Here is a 14,749-nt window from a genome sequence, read left to right on the forward strand (position 1 = left end):
AGTAGATACATTTGATTTACAGAGGTCTCCTTTTAAAAAGTTCTGTTATGGCAGCATTTATTTTGGATACATTAGTGAGTAGTTACAGTTTATTTTCTTCCTTTGTTTAAGAGTAAGGTCTTAGTTTGACTCCTTTATGGATCAGTATGGTAACTTGCACTAACTATAGTGGGAACTGAATTTGGCCTCAAGTTAGTAGCCTGCCTTTTTGTTTCAAGGGAAACAACAGTGATCTTAAATGAATCAGAAATTCGGTCAGGAACAGAACGTGGTCTGGATTATAATCAGAGTGGAACTGTTGCAGTTCTAATGCTGCTGCTTTTCTTAAGAGTCCTTCAGCTTAGGTGCTTACGTGTAAGGACTCAGGCATGAGAAGACTTCAGTTAGTCAGAAATGGCTAGGAAAAAGAGAGGCAGGAATTCCTCCCTTTTATTAGGAATGAAGTGCCTGATTGACATTGGAGGGAGGCATCCACCCTGGCTTGGGTATTGTCAGTTGTGCTGTGAACCAGCCTCCTGGAACTGACATCTCAAAAGCTGGCCAGCTTTCCCTGTGGAAAAAACCACACTCTGCTACCCCCAACACAGAATCATAGAATCACTTAAGCTGCAAAAGACCTTTATTGTCTTTGTGATCAGGGCACAGATGCACAAAACCTGTTGCAGGTTCCCTGATCTAGAGCAGGGGTCTTGAATTTGTACTTCCCTATTAAAGTTCAGCTGATAGATTTGGGCTCCCTTTCATGATAGGCTTGTAAGGAGCAGGAGCCTAAAGCTGCCTCGCTAGCACTGCAAGCACCACTGGATTATAGTGTCAACCTGTCTTCTCTTCTGCCTTGTTGGAGAACTGTGCCATAGCTTTGACAATTCAGCAATATTCAAGTTGAAGAACTTAACTACTTCTACATGTTCTCATTTTGGTTTAGCTATGTTGTCTGGGGACAGAGGGAAGACAAGATTTGTATGCAGAACAAGACCTTCTGTTTAGACTGGCTGGTGTAAGTTCAAAAAAAATTAGATACCAAGCAGACCTTGTTTACTTTTCCTGATTGCATCAGCTGGTGTAAATAAAATGTTACTTGGAAAGCTTGTGTTGCCCATAGATGCTGTGGGCATAAGGTAAGCACTGGTCACATAAATGGAGTTTATTCTTGGATTTGGGAATGTGGGTGACTAGGCTCTGAATCCTGTGTGACTCTAGCCTATTGTGGTGCTACAGCCCCGTTTGTTTCCTGTACAATGCCCTGCCATCAAATTACCAACATGAAATGGCTTTTTTTTAATCGCACATCAGCTAGCAAAGGTCTGAGAAAATATTTAGGTTTTCTTCTCAGCTGTGTCTGTGAATGAATGATGCAAGTTATTTAAACTAGGGTTATTTATTACAATCCAGACTGCAGAAATACATTCGATATTGCAGTTTCTTAATATAATTAGTTTTGCTGACAGTGACCTTTTCCATTTCTCCGTGAGTCTGGAAGTTTACTGGTACTATTTATGTAAGAAACCTGTGTGCTTATTCTAAAAGCATCACTGTTCCTGATATTTCACAGTGGTTAAGATGAATCACTGCTAATATATTTAAATACACAGAACCCGTACCACATTGATTGCAAGACTGGTTAGTAGTATATTTAGTTTTCAAAAATGTTGAGAAGAAATTTATCCAAGACAACAAATTAAACTAGTTTGTGGTAAAAAGTGGGTTGTTTTCTAAAGATTGATGCATTTTTATTACATTGTAGTAGCAGGAGTTGAAAATACTCTGGGCTGCTTCAATACTTTCAATGTTCCTGAGCTTACAGGCTCTCTAGATAAATGTGTCAATGAATACAAATGATATTTCATAGATACAGGTAAATTCAGAGCTGGTGTAATCAGGTAGATTATTTCTGCAGACAGCTATATTTGGCTTTGTACCCTTAAATTCCAAATCAGGTTAAAGTGGTGCAAGACTCCTTCCTGGTAGTATGGTGAAGTAAGAACTCCTGGGCTGTTTGGCTCATCAACCTTTAGCTTGGGTACTGTTTGTGAGTGGATCTGCACCAGTGAGCCAGTGTCTCCTGCACATCTCCATTGTAAGGGACAATATTACCATAAGAAATCTTAAACAGCATCTTAAACCTATGACCTGTTTGGGAGGGAGTTTTCCCTACATGCATTCAATTTCAAGTTACTTTTGTTGTCACCTTAAAAATCCCCTTTAAGGCCGCTGAATCTTAAGAGTTATCCAATAATGGAAAGTGTTTGAAAAAAACCTGCACTGTCCTATACTCCTGTTAGCTCCTTCTGATGCTGTTAAAGTTTCAGAAAAGTAAACTGTGAAACCAAAGGCATAGCCAGAAATCTTCATTACCTGGGCAAATGAACTTCTTATACTGGATGCCAGACAGACTGGCTGATGTGAACATTTGCTTTTTTTGAGCTGATCAGGATTGCTCGGGACCAAGAAAACACAAGACTGCCAGTATAATCTTGCTTTGCTCATTCAGTGGGTCATCCTACTGAACACTTTGTAAATAATGTGAACAGGATGTGATAATTAGAGTGTTTCTAAAGCACTGTATAAGACTTTGAGCTTTTGCAGGCATCTCAACCGTGTGTTTTCATTGATGGAAAAAATTCCTATGGATATATATTTTTTTTGTACTTAAAGATGGCTTAGAAAAATTCAGATAGATGTGATTCATGGACCAAGAAAAGACTGGAGTCTTCTGTCGTATCACTGCTTGTCTAGCTGTTTTGAAGCAGTTTTTAAATACCTTGAGTCAGTTTAGAGCAAAGCAATTTATACTTTGCCTGTGTGAAACACAGTTCCTTGAATGAGCTGAAGTGTGATTAGTCTTTGGAAAAATTTGGAAACTGTGTACCAGTTTCCTTTTATTTTTTCCCCCAGATATATTATCATTTCAGTAATCGCTGTATTTTGTTGGAAGTACTTGCTCCAGATGAAGTATCATAGTAGTTTACAGTTCACCTTCAACATGGAAAGTATTATTTTAGCTTCATAGAGGAAAAGAAAAATGAAATCCTCTCAAGCCTTGCTCCCCTAAACTATATGAACCCAAGGTTCTACGTTTGTTCTTACTAGGAAGGAGTATTCTGAAAAAGCTAGACCAAGTAACTCTAGCTAGAAAGAGGGGGGGGAAAAGTCCTTGTGTTTTTAAATCATCTTTACAATCACCAGCATAAGGCTGAAAAGCTATTAAACAACTGGTGTTTTCGGCTAGTATTTATTGCTGATGTACAACACACAGCCCATGGAGACCTGGTGAATTAGTCCTTGAGTGTCACCTTTCTGACCTTAGTGGTCTCTAAAGGGTTTTGCTAAATTCTGCTGTAAACAGTGAACTGCTGGAAGTTGAAGTAGCTTAATTTTGAGAATGATGTAGCCTTGTTTCAAGGGGAAAAATGTTGATATCTCTAAAGGGAAGGTACACAGGCCCTGAGTCCTTCAAAGGCATCACACCACAGGGCACTAAGTATGAAGTATTTTTACTGTTGAACTGAAGTGGATGATCAGTGATGCTAGGATTCCTGTTAGGGAAAATGTGTACAGTTAGGCTGCAGCTGCCTGCAGGACAGGAGCTTGTGCTGTTAGCCAGGAAGGGAGCAGATCCTGACTGGAAACCTTCCCCTTCCATGGATCAGCGGTTCACTCTTTCCTTGCTTAAAGGAGAACATTGCTCAGCATCTGCTGAGAGGGAAACATGAATCTCTTCAAGCCTTAACAGTGGCTGAAACACACAGTACTGTAAGATGCACTGCCAGCATATTTGGTATTTTAAGATAAATTATAGTTTTTCCTTAGAGATCAAATTCTAGTATTGAAATTGTCTTACTGTAACCAGTTTACTCTTGTGTTGTTTTGGAACCTGAATCCCAGTGCTCATGTTTCATGCTGAAAACTGCATTGGAAAGCTGTCATCTTCACTTTCCATAAGGTATTGTTTGTGATGGTCAGTTTCTACTTCTGCCTTGTGGACTTCACAGCTGCAGGCATTGCCATGAGCCCACCCCTGTAGCCAAACCACCTTGTACTTTCGTTCCATGTTCATTGATTGACCTGCCACTCAGAATGGTGGATGTAGTAATACCCACTGGACTGCTAGAGATTGGGTTTAAAACTTGCTGCTATCTTTGGAAACCTGATATGGGTCATGTTAATTGTGCCTTTCATCACTGTTTCTTCTGTGTGCCAGAGTTGTCCATGTATATTTGAAGTCGTCACTGAAGTAAATCTGTTCTTACAATCTCTCATGCAAGGAGAGGACAGATGTGTATCTAGAGACAGCTGTTGCTTTACCATCGCAACACTATTGATCTGTACTTTCACACAGTCCCAAGGCAAGGTATTCCAATATTAGTCTTCAATAAAACTGCTTTTTGGTGTCACTTAAACCCCTCATAATGTAGAGCTTATGCCGGTATGTGCATAGTATCTGCAGTAAGAGTTATGCTACATAGACTTGTTGCAGTTAAATTTAAGCTACAGAAATGTCCAAGTAACTTGTTTTTAGGAATGTACTGCGAAAGTATTTGAAAAAAATTGCTAACATGTTTACTGTTGTAAATATTTTAATAAAAAAAGGACACTTCAAACTTTTTTACACAATTATCTACAATAAAGAGAAATTTACAACCATTTACAAAATGTTGCTAATTTTTTCTTTACTGTCAAAATGGCTAAAGTAGAAACAAAATAAACATTAGATACATGAAGTCCTATCCTTCATTAGATAAATGAAGTTTTATTTCACTCTGTATTTATAAAAGGAACAAAGCATCTTGGTGAAGTTCCATCCACATGCTAATGAGATCAAATAGAGCATGATGAGAAGTGCAAATGGATACAAAAGAATAGCTGTGTTCTTCAAAAAGGGCAATGCTGAAACAGAAGCAATATTGAAGCAAATATAAAGTAGTGCTCTTTAAAAAAGATCCTTCACGTAAAGTTGCCTTGGGGCAAGGCAGCAATAAAAAATAGTTCTGCTCTGCTCTGCTCTCCTCCTCAGACATCTCTGCCCTACTAGCCCTACAGTTATCTCAAAATGCCTTGGGGAACTGTTTTACCTAAAACTGTCGTCTAAAACTCATTACAGAATTTTTATCTACTGCAAACATCTTCAAGTGGATTTACAGAGGAACAAGAAAACTAAGTTACAGTGCTACAGAACTAATACAAGAAGGGAATTTGGTGAGGTGGATAATATAAATTCTTTGGTTAAGATGTCCCTCCAGCTGAAAACATGGATTGCTACATTTCTATCATACTTCATTTACCACAAAGAAAGAGTTACTTCAAAATGCAGCTAAGCCTCTGCTTTACAAATAATATGCTAAGATCAAATTAATAGCCTGAAAACACGTTCTTCTTTTTAGTCAAACAAATAGAAAAGAAGTTGATGTTACTCACCACTGTATCCTAGGAATGTCACGTAGATGTAATAGCCGATTGCAATCAGCCATAACGTATTCCCAACAAAATACCCAATGACAGAATCAGATATGATGACATCTGCAAGAGGTAACTGCTCTCAGCTGTTTTGACAGTGCACCATTTTGAAGCAGAGAGCTCCAAGTATTCTACTTACAGTTGATGAAGAACAGCTGGATAAAATGCAGGATGACTAGAAGAGGGTAGAAAGCATTCAGATGTACATCAAAGGCATATCCCCACTCCACATCATAATCTCTGTTCTGCTGCTTCACTAAGTACTTATTTGAAATGAACCTATATGAAAAGATATTTGAGACTGTTGTTAATATGAATCTATAAAGCTGACTGACAAAACATAGGTTTGATGTAGTAAGTCATGTGTGATCCCAACTCTCCACCACAAAGTTTCTGCTATCTGGGAATAAAAACGTGCAATAATCATGCAGACCAGACTATTGTTAAAACGATTTTGTTAAAACTCTCATCACATCCCTTGCATGCTACAGGCAGCTGAAATACCCTGCAGGTAATACAGAAACAAAACCCCTTTATAAAGAAGAGATCAGTGCTACAATTTGTGGCAAGCTACAGAAGCTGCCACTTCTCTCTGTAGCACAGGAGATGTCTTCAGTGAAGTGCTCTTACAGGATCAGCACACCTCACACAGAGATGGTTTATTTGATCTCTACAGAACTGATGCACTGCAAGGACAGGAGGCAGGAGAGTGCTCATAACATGTGCCTGTTATTACTGAAAAGATGTGCAGTTGCAATGTGCACTGCCTGGTATTACAGGCTACTGAATGAGCCTCAAGGCTCTTTCCTTCAGCTTAAGTTCTGCTGACATCAAAATATTTATCCCATATAGAGGAGGAACAAGAAGTCAATACATGCTCAGAAATAAGAGACCAGATTTTTCATGGAAGCTTCCTCTGACCTACTCTTTGTGCCAAGGGTGGGGGTGCAAAGAGGCAGAGCCTGGGTGCAAGGTAAGGAGAGGCGAGGCAAGAAGGAGTTTAGACTGATTAGGAATGGGGGAAGCTTCTGCGAAAAAAGGTGAGCTTGCACTGGAAGAAGGGACTTGAACCAAACTCGAGCCAGGTGACTGGTATTGAGGCCTGCAGGAAGTGACTAAAATACAGAGCAAAACCAGCAGGTGCTGAAGTCTTCCTGGCTTAGGAGACTGCATCCTGAAGCACAAACTGCTGGATAATGGGGATAGGGAGCATCACTATAAGCTCTTTCCCAAGCAATTTATGAGTTGCTGTTCCAGACAGGAGCATAGGTCAGGTGGACCTTTCGTCTATCAACTATGTTTCTTTTACGTGCCTCATTCTCAATTTTGCAATTACAAGCAGGAGTTCCTGAGGCCACTGTCCCTTTTCTAATCATCATCACTTTAAGATGCTATCTCCATCCCTAAGAATTCTTAAATGCCCTTGCTTTCTTAAGTTCCTTGTAAAATAAAAATTCTTTCTTTGATGCCCTCCCCTTGCTGCAGCACAGAAACAGTGGCTTCCTGTCATTTCATGTTTCCCTCACTGCTGGAGGACACATCTATGGTGCTGATGAGGCCTGGATTGTAAAATGATCTGCTCCTGCAGCTCTCTGGACAGGAGAGGATAAAACTGGCAGTGCCTACCAACAAAGCAAAAAGGTGCCAAGCACAAGACAGAACAGATGGGACTGTAGTGACACTAGCAGAAAGCTTCAGCAAGAAGCATGGGCCAAGTGTATATGGTCCTGCTTAGAGATTCATCCTCAGGCTTAACCTACTTGACTTCTTCATTCATTATTTTGATTGAACAGCTTTTCCTTTTTTTAATCACCTTTTTCTATTTTTATTTGGCATTACTGCTGAATATTAACCAGCTCAAGAAGAAAGAAAAAAAACTGGAATGTTCATCATAATACAGACCTTCTGACCATTTAACCTTGCAGGAAATAGTAAAGAAAGATATGTATTCTTTTTTAAGGTATCATTTTGAAACAATTACAACAGCATAAAACCTATAGTCAATACTTGAGTGTAAGTTTACCCCAAACAAAGAACCAAGTGTCTTACAAACAGCATAGGACTCTCTGTGTCTGAACAGCAATACTGAACTTGGCTTCAGAAATCACTACTTACCACATCAGAGTTGCAATCAGGAGCCCCACGCCTACGCAGTCTATGAATACAACCCAAAGTAGCAGTTTTATTGTTTCAAAAAAACCCATGTCCAACACAAATCCAAATCCTACAGTAGACACTGAAAGCAGAGAAAGATCATTAAAGTCAGCTGTGGAAACGAAAGCATGAGATCTTAAACTGATGGGGTTTTTTTAAATATTCTATTAAGAAACCTCCTTTTATTTTTTTCCTTTTTATTTTCCCCCCAAGATTTTCAGTCCAACAGCTCAGGGGGTTTTTTCCACCAAAAACTAGATATAATGCAATTTATTCATAATATGAACACTCATCTGTACTTGGTTCTAATTGTAATGCTCCATTCCAAACTATTTTTAAAAAAAATCAGACAATGCTACAATAGAACATTCTTTGTTTTCTAAAAGCTCCTTGTTAACCCAAACAACATGTGTAATTCTATCTCATTAAAGAGTTTTTCTATTATGAACACTATACACTATTTAATAGAAGGCAACTGAGACAATACTGAATTTGCAGTTCAGTCATTTATATTAGCCACTTTGTTACAGCTTAATTCTGCAATATACAGAATCTCACAAGGGTCTTTATTATTAAATTGTTTTTCTCGGGCCAGTTCTTATAAGCCCTCGAAAGAAATTTAATACACCCAAGGATAGCTCAGCTATTGCTTTGCGGACATAAAATAAGCAGGATGGCTTCTGCTGCGGTGTTAGAAACAAAAATGGTTTAATAAAAGGCAAAATAACAAACAGAAAAACTGGAGCCAGGTGCAGAGGTCTGGTCCTGGTAAAAACACTTCTCAAAAGCCTCATTTCTCTTTTGTTCTGTTCTTTTCTATCTGATGGTTCAGGCAGGACTTTTTGGCTTCTATCCAATTAGATGTTCTCTAGTGTTTGGTGAAGTCCCTGAGGTCCTATGAGGTGGCTTTTCACCTAATCGTTGAGAGAAACTTCTGGGCTTCTTTCCTTTTTTGGGGGACAAAGGTTAGTTTTGCCACTCTGTCATTAGGGGGCACATTCCTACACTTTATGGTAAAAACAATGTTTTATTCATAATATTCAAGTAAACCAAATATTCAGTATTTTTAAACAAAAACACTCCCATGTGGCATAGGGTTTTCTTATTGTCTGCAAAGTTACAGACAGTGTATGCAGCTCAAAATGCAACAGAAAATGTGTTGCAATGGAGAGTTCAATTCAAGAGTACAGCGTGCTACTCAAGCCTACTCTGATTTCTACTTCTCACCTTAACTTCAAAATGGCTAGGCCTTTTTCTTCTGTTCTACTTTGATTAAAAGACCATCCATACAGATTGGTCCTTTTGTGTGTGTGTGTCTTATCTGAAGGAAAATAAACGTTCATCCCTAAACTTTCCCTCCCTCTTCCTTATGCTGTCTGTTCTCCCGCACTCACCGCAGAGCCAGATACTGAGTAGCACTAGGAAAGCAGGATCATCTCTTGCCCATTGGTCCTTTGTCTGTTTTCTGTAGTGAAAGTTCCTGTAAACCCTCTGTGGTGAAGTGAAGAGGTAAAGCATCTGCCAAAGCGCAAACTCGAAGTCCATCTGTCGGAAGTGGAAGAGCCTCCGGAGGTACTTGTAGCGTTTTGCTCCAGCCGTGTGCCTCGCAGCATCTCTGCGGCTCAGCACACCATTGCCCTGGCTCCCAGAATTAACCAGCGTGGTTGGCAGCATCTTGCTAAAGAAAGAATTTCAAAAGATGCGCTTGATTTTGCACACAAATACGGAGTATAAATAAAATAACGTGATGCAGACCACAGCTGCAATGCTGAAGTGACTAAAATGGGCACAAGCATGAACAATGACATTGGTTGGAGCAAATCCAGAGGAAGCCATGGAGTTGGTAAGAGGGCTGGAGAGCCTCCCTTATGAAGACAGGCCGAGAAAGTTGGGGCAGTTCAGCCGCAAGAAGAGAAGGCTGTGTGGAGACCTCCTAGCACCTCCCAATATCTGAAGGAGGAAAAGAGGGAAGCTGGGACACTTCATCAGGAACTGCAGTGATAGGACAAGGAGTAACGGGCACAAACTGAAACGGGAAATCCAGGTTAGATACAAGGAAGAAATTCTTTACTGTGGAGGGGATGAGGCACTGGCACAGGCTGCCCAGGGAGGCTGTGCACGCCCCAGCCCTGGCAGTGTTCAAGGCCAGGTTGGATGGCGCTTAGAACAACCTGATCTAGTGGGAGGCATCTCTGCCTACGGCGGGGGGGTTGGAACCATATGATCCTTACGGTCTCTTCCAGCCCTTAACAGTGTACGATCCCACGACTTAGGAGCGGCCCGGCCGCCACTGCTGACGAACACCCGCCCCCCCCTCAGCGGGGCCCGCGTTCAGCTCCGGGCCGGGCAGCGCCGCTCTCCCCGAGCCGAGCCCCGCCCCGCGCCGAGGGTCTCACCTGCTGCCCCGGCCCGCGGCGCGACCCCCGCCCCGCCCGGCACCGCCACCACGGCCGCCTCCCGCAGCCTTCCGGCACCGTTCGTGGCGCAGGCGCTCGGGATCCTTCCCGGAGCCGCCCCGTCCCTTCCTGCTCCCGCCGGAAGCGGCCGCGGCGCCCGGCATGGCGGTGGCGGTCGGCGGTGGCCGCGGGGCGGGCGGCAGCGCAGCGTAGCGCCGGGCTCGCCACCATGCCCAAGTACTACGAGGATAAGGAGGAGGACGGGCGCGCCTGCAGCGGCGTGAGGGAGGATCTGCGGCAGTGCCTGCTGGAGAGCCCCTGCGTCCTGCAGGTGAGCGCCGCTGCTCTTCCGGGCCAGAGGCCCGCAGGTCGCCCTTTTAGGGCTTCTTACCTCTTGTTCGCAGCAGTTTAGGGAATTACAGCTTCAGAGGAGAGCGCACGTCACCGTACCGAAGCGAAATCCCCAGTGAACTTCTCTGAAGTTGAAAGTAAATCATCCTCAAAGGGCCCTTCCAACCCAAATTACTCAGTTGGCCGGAGCGTGGTGCTAATAACGTGGGTCGTGGGTCCGATCCCTGCATTGGCCTTCTCTTAAGAGTTGAACTGGATAATCCTTGTGGGTGCTTTCCAACTCAGAATGTGCGGTGATTCTGTTCTATGGTTCTGTCAGGTGTTTTGATGTCTCTTTGATGAGGTGTAGAAATCAAGTTTTTAATCTTTCTTTTTTCATCTGCTAGGAAAACAAAAGCCCTAAACAATGCTTGAGGGAAGGACACTGTAGGAGTTTGCAAGTGACATTCTTTGCATGCAAAAGATCAATGGTAAGTGTGGTGTGTCTTCTGCTACTGGCCTGGATGTTTCCTGTCCTTTTCCCCCCTCTCTTTAAAACAAATACATTGTTTCGGTAAGGTGGATGTCATTCAGCAGAACAGTACTTGCCTTTGAATCCTGATTAAACTGTGGATGTTGTATTCAATTCTCATGAAGAAGAAGCTGGAGAATTGGAAAAATTGGAAAAACATGTTTAAATTGGGTTAGGCTTAGAATGTCACATATAGTGATGTAGGTATTTTCACTATTGTTTTTAGTAAAGTTTTGGGTTAAAAAGTATTAGTAGATCAGGTAATTGTAAGGTAAAGCAAGCTGTCTTTTGCCTGTAAGATCTTTGAAAAACATCTATATAGAGAACATTTAAATGAAGTGAAGTAAAACTCACTGCTAAAGCAGGATATTGAATTCATGTTGAGTCATTAGTTTTCTTGGAGTACTGGAATTCATGATAAGTAAGTTTGTTTTTTAATATAATGAACTATCCAGTATGGAAATGACAAATCATTTTAAAAAATGTAATTAGTTAAAAGTTTTTCATATTTGTCCACAATTTTTTTTGCTTGTGTTTCCATAACATTTAAAACACATTTAAGATGTGGTAAAGATGATATTAAAACTTTCCAAACATGAGAAGTGCAAGGCTCATTTTTATTATTATCTGATGACGAGTGTACAGCTGAAATGGTACTTTAAATTTTTCTTCCATTTTGTATTTGTTGTAGCAGCTTTTTGTACCTCTTTTATATGAACTGTATTAATCCATAAAGGGACAAATTATTATTTCTGTCTATGGGAAGATGTTGCATATTGGAAGTTCGAGACTGCAGTAGTAACATATGTGTCTCCAGGTGATGTGTCTGTGTGTTTCTGTCTGTGGATTGTTAAGGGAGCCTGATGAAACTTAAGTTTCTAGCTAAATACCTCCAGTTATGCAGAAGAGGCCTGGCTCTTAAATGATTTTATTTAACTCTCCCAAATTTTAAGGCTGATGGGTGAAGTTTTTCTTGTCCTGTTAATTCTTTAGATTTCAATAATCAAATCAGTCACACTTGTTATTTGTTATAAAAGGGGAACTTAAAGACTGTCCAAAACCAAGCTAGACACTAAATACAGACATAATTTGCAGTAAGCAAAAAATCATCAGGGGTTTTGTCTTGATGCTGTTTTCTTTTCAAGGAAACAGAAAGTCTTATCAGAGGAGTCACTTTAGTACACTTTAGGTGTTGAAGTAGGGCCAAGGTTTAAAGTGAAAGCTGCTTGATTACTGGACAAGCTGTCTCATCATGAGTCTAGCTCTTTACAAATTTTGCTGCAGTCCTGAATTCTGGAAGACTGTTAGTTAATGGTGGTAACAGAAACCTCCTGAGTCTAATATCAGAATATGGCTGAGTTGCAATCTGTCACTGCCATCTTCAGGACTGGCTATCTAAGTTCAGCAGAATTCTCCCAAGATAAAAGTATGTTTTTCTGCTGCTTTTGGAAAGAACTTGCAGTTTAGCTTCTGTAAGTACTGCACTGTGGCTTTTATTTTAGCTTTGCCATCTTCTTTAGCCTTTCATTCAATGCTTTTGCTGTAATTGCCAAGAATAAACTTGCAGATTTTACAAGATGAATATTGTTTCTGTTTTTACTGGTTTATTTCTATTTTTTCCAGAAACTGTGTGTTATTTAACTTGTCCCTCTCCTCACAGACATTTGTAGTGACTCCTACTTCAGCCAGATCTGAATTTTACTCCTTCACTTTATCTATTACATTTGCAAAACTGATCTAAGTGGATTTACTCTACCTTGTTTTTCATGGGTTCCTTGCCATCCTACTATGCTGTTTTATCATTTATGTTGTTCATTTCAGAATGCATAGGATACTTACCACATAATTTTAGTTTTGTGTGAGGTTTAAGATCATATAACGCCTCTTTCATCGGAATCCCCTGTGACTTGTTGGCTACATAACTAGTTTTGTTCTGCTTTATTCTGGCCTTGGTTCTGATGTTACAAAGTGCCAAGGTAGCACAAACACTCTATCATATCTCTTTGGGAAAATACGTGCTCTTAATGTATTGTCTTCAATTTTCAGTTGGATACCAGGGCAAGATTCAGAGGAAGGAAGGGATACTGAAGTCCTCGTCAAGAGATCTTGCCATGGAAATTTGGGGCTCATCAGCACTCTACACAAAACAGAGACTAAAATAAGAAGATGGTACCTGCTGCATCCTTTCATGCAGTGTTTTCATGGAAGGTATCTACTCCTGAGTATTCCAACAGATTGACCTGGATGTGTATTTAAATGTTAGAAAGAAGGCAAGCATAAAGCTGCAAGTTCTGGCCAAAATGGGTACCTGTCATGTACTTGCAATAAAAATGTGAAATCCAGAACAAGCTGCAGAAGTTTTAATTCTCTTTTGAAGTAAAGTTGTCATTTGTGACTCTACTGTAAATTCTGATAATCTTTTACTATTCGAAATAGTACAAGGTATGGAACTGGGAGTTCACTTGATGTGTTGAGGGAGAGTTTCTGTAGTAGATGAGTATCTCAGAGGGTTTCTAAGAATAGAGCTATTTTCAGAGATGGTGAATCGACCAGGGTTGTAAAATGTGTGTGCAAGCTGCTTCCTCTCCAGTAGATTTGCTACCCAATAATCCTGTAATAGATGGGAGCGGTGTTGTTTTTCAGTCCCACACTGCTAAGGAAGTGGGATTTATGGGAGTAAGAAGCATTAAATAGTGCTTAAAGCATGACTGTGGTAAATGTTAACTGCTTCTGTATAAGACCTGCTTTTTCAGGGGACATTTTCTTCCTTCAGTGTCCCCGCCTCTTTAAGTGTCAAACCTTTGAGAAATAAATGGTGTTGTAACTCTTACCTGTGGAAACTCAAATAACTTCAGACAAGCTGATTAGAAGCAAGATGAGGAAATAGTGAGAGGGGAGAGAGCCATAGTAACTTCTTTTCTTGGCTGAAGTTTATAGCCAAGTGTCTGATACACTTTCAGTCTGATCAGATGTATGCAACGCTTATTGTTTCTAAAACTGATGACGTCAGTTTTAGAATTTCAGAATGAGCACGTTAACTATTTAATTCTGTCTTAAGCAACTGTTCTGTAATGAGTCAGAGAATGTTTGTATTCCTTGTATGTGTAGGACTTTATTTTTGCCACCTAAATCAACTCTGATTACACATTTTTGTGTTCTGTTGATCATATGGAAGCTGTGGAAGTACATTTGTTCAAGTACTGTAAGCATCCTTTGTTTTCCACAGCCTACTTACCATATTATCTTTTTGCATACACTAAAATGATAATTTATGTCTATAAGAGTATTTTTATCTTAACACTCTAATTCCACAGTATTACTCACAAGCCTTTCCCATGGGGAAAAACATGAAAAAGGTACTAAAAATAAATATAAAGCCAGATGGCAGGTGTTTAAATGTCAGTTAGAGAGAGGAGTGGGAATGATACGTGAGTTTGATAGTCAAGGACTCTTTCATGGTATGCCATTCTTCATGGGTTTGTAAGTTGATTGTTCAAGTGGTCTTTATTCCTTTCTCAGCCATAAGCACTAAGCCTCTCCTACTTGTACTACAGCAACTCCTTTTGGAAGGGAGCAGAAACATTGCTACATCATAGACAGACACATAGTTATTTCTAGTAATCAGCTTGATCCAGTGGAGATCAAGTGTTAAAATTAAATCTATTGGATATTTATGGATTTAATAGTTAACAGAACACATGTATTATTTGATCCAATAGAATGTCAGTGTCAGAACTTCCTAATGGTTCACTAAACTACCTGGGACAGTATGAGAATACTGTAATAGGAATCACAATACTGATTTGCTCAAGAGACTTATTCAATTCCAATATTGTGTAACATAACACTCTGTCTAAAGTAATTATATAATTGTCTTGGGACT

General features: G+C 40.3%; 2 protein-coding genes across 2 annotated transcripts; one reads left to right on the top strand and one right to left on the bottom strand.

Annotated features, from left to right (window-relative positions):
• Positions 1-33: 33 nt before the first annotated feature.
• On the bottom strand, positions 34-10,168 carry UNC50 (unc-50 inner nuclear membrane RNA binding protein). Its single transcript, XM_041468586.1, has 6 exons — positions 10,005-10,168; positions 9,003-9,286; positions 7,570-7,690; positions 5,594-5,733; positions 5,416-5,517; positions 34-4,887 (listed from the first exon to the last, which is right to left on the bottom strand). The coding sequence occupies exons 1-6, from the start codon at positions 10,166-10,168 to the stop codon at positions 4,751-4,753; spliced, it is 948 nt and encodes a 315-aa protein (XP_041324520.1). The 3' UTR covers positions 34-4,750.
• LOC121354168 (cytochrome c oxidase assembly factor 5) lies at positions 9,963-13,208 on the top strand. Its single transcript, XM_041468587.1, has 3 exons — positions 9,963-10,335; positions 10,742-10,825; positions 12,913-13,208. The coding sequence occupies exons 1-3, from the start codon at positions 10,234-10,236 to the stop codon at positions 12,952-12,954; spliced, it is 228 nt and encodes a 75-aa protein (XP_041324521.1). The 5' UTR covers positions 9,963-10,233; the 3' UTR covers positions 12,955-13,208.
• Positions 13,209-14,749: the final 1,541 nt, after the last annotated feature.

The sequence above is a fragment of the Pyrgilauda ruficollis genome, unplaced genomic scaffold (genome assembly GCF_017590135.1).
Source record: "Pyrgilauda ruficollis isolate IOZ18807 unplaced genomic scaffold, ASM1759013v1 scaffold22, whole genome shotgun sequence".
Lineage (NCBI taxonomy): Eukaryota > Metazoa > Chordata > Aves > Passeriformes > Passeridae > Pyrgilauda > Pyrgilauda ruficollis.

Coding starts and splice junctions, on each gene's coding strand:
- LOC121354168 (XM_041468587.1), top strand. CDS start 10,234: ATGCCCAAGTACTACGAGGATAAGGAGGAGGACGGGCGCGCCTGCAGC. Junction 10,336..10,741: donor AGAGCCCCTGCGTCCTGCAG/GTGAGCGCCGCT, acceptor TTCATCTGCTAG/GAAAACAAAAGCCCTAAACA. Junction 10,826..12,912: donor TTGCATGCAAAAGATCAATG/GTAAGTGTGGTG, acceptor TTCAATTTTCAG/TTGGATACCAGGGCAAGATT.
- UNC50 (XM_041468586.1), bottom strand. CDS start 10,168: ATGCCGGGCGCCGCGGCCGCTTCCGGCGGGAGCAGGAAGGGACGGGGC. Junction 5,734..7,569: donor CTGATTGCAACTCTGATGTG/GTAAGTAGTGAT, acceptor CTTTTCATATAG/GTTCATTTCAAATAAGTACT. Junction 5,518..5,593: donor CCAGCTGTTCTTCATCAACT/GTAAGTAGAATA, acceptor TACCTCTTGCAG/ATGTCATCATATCTGATTCT.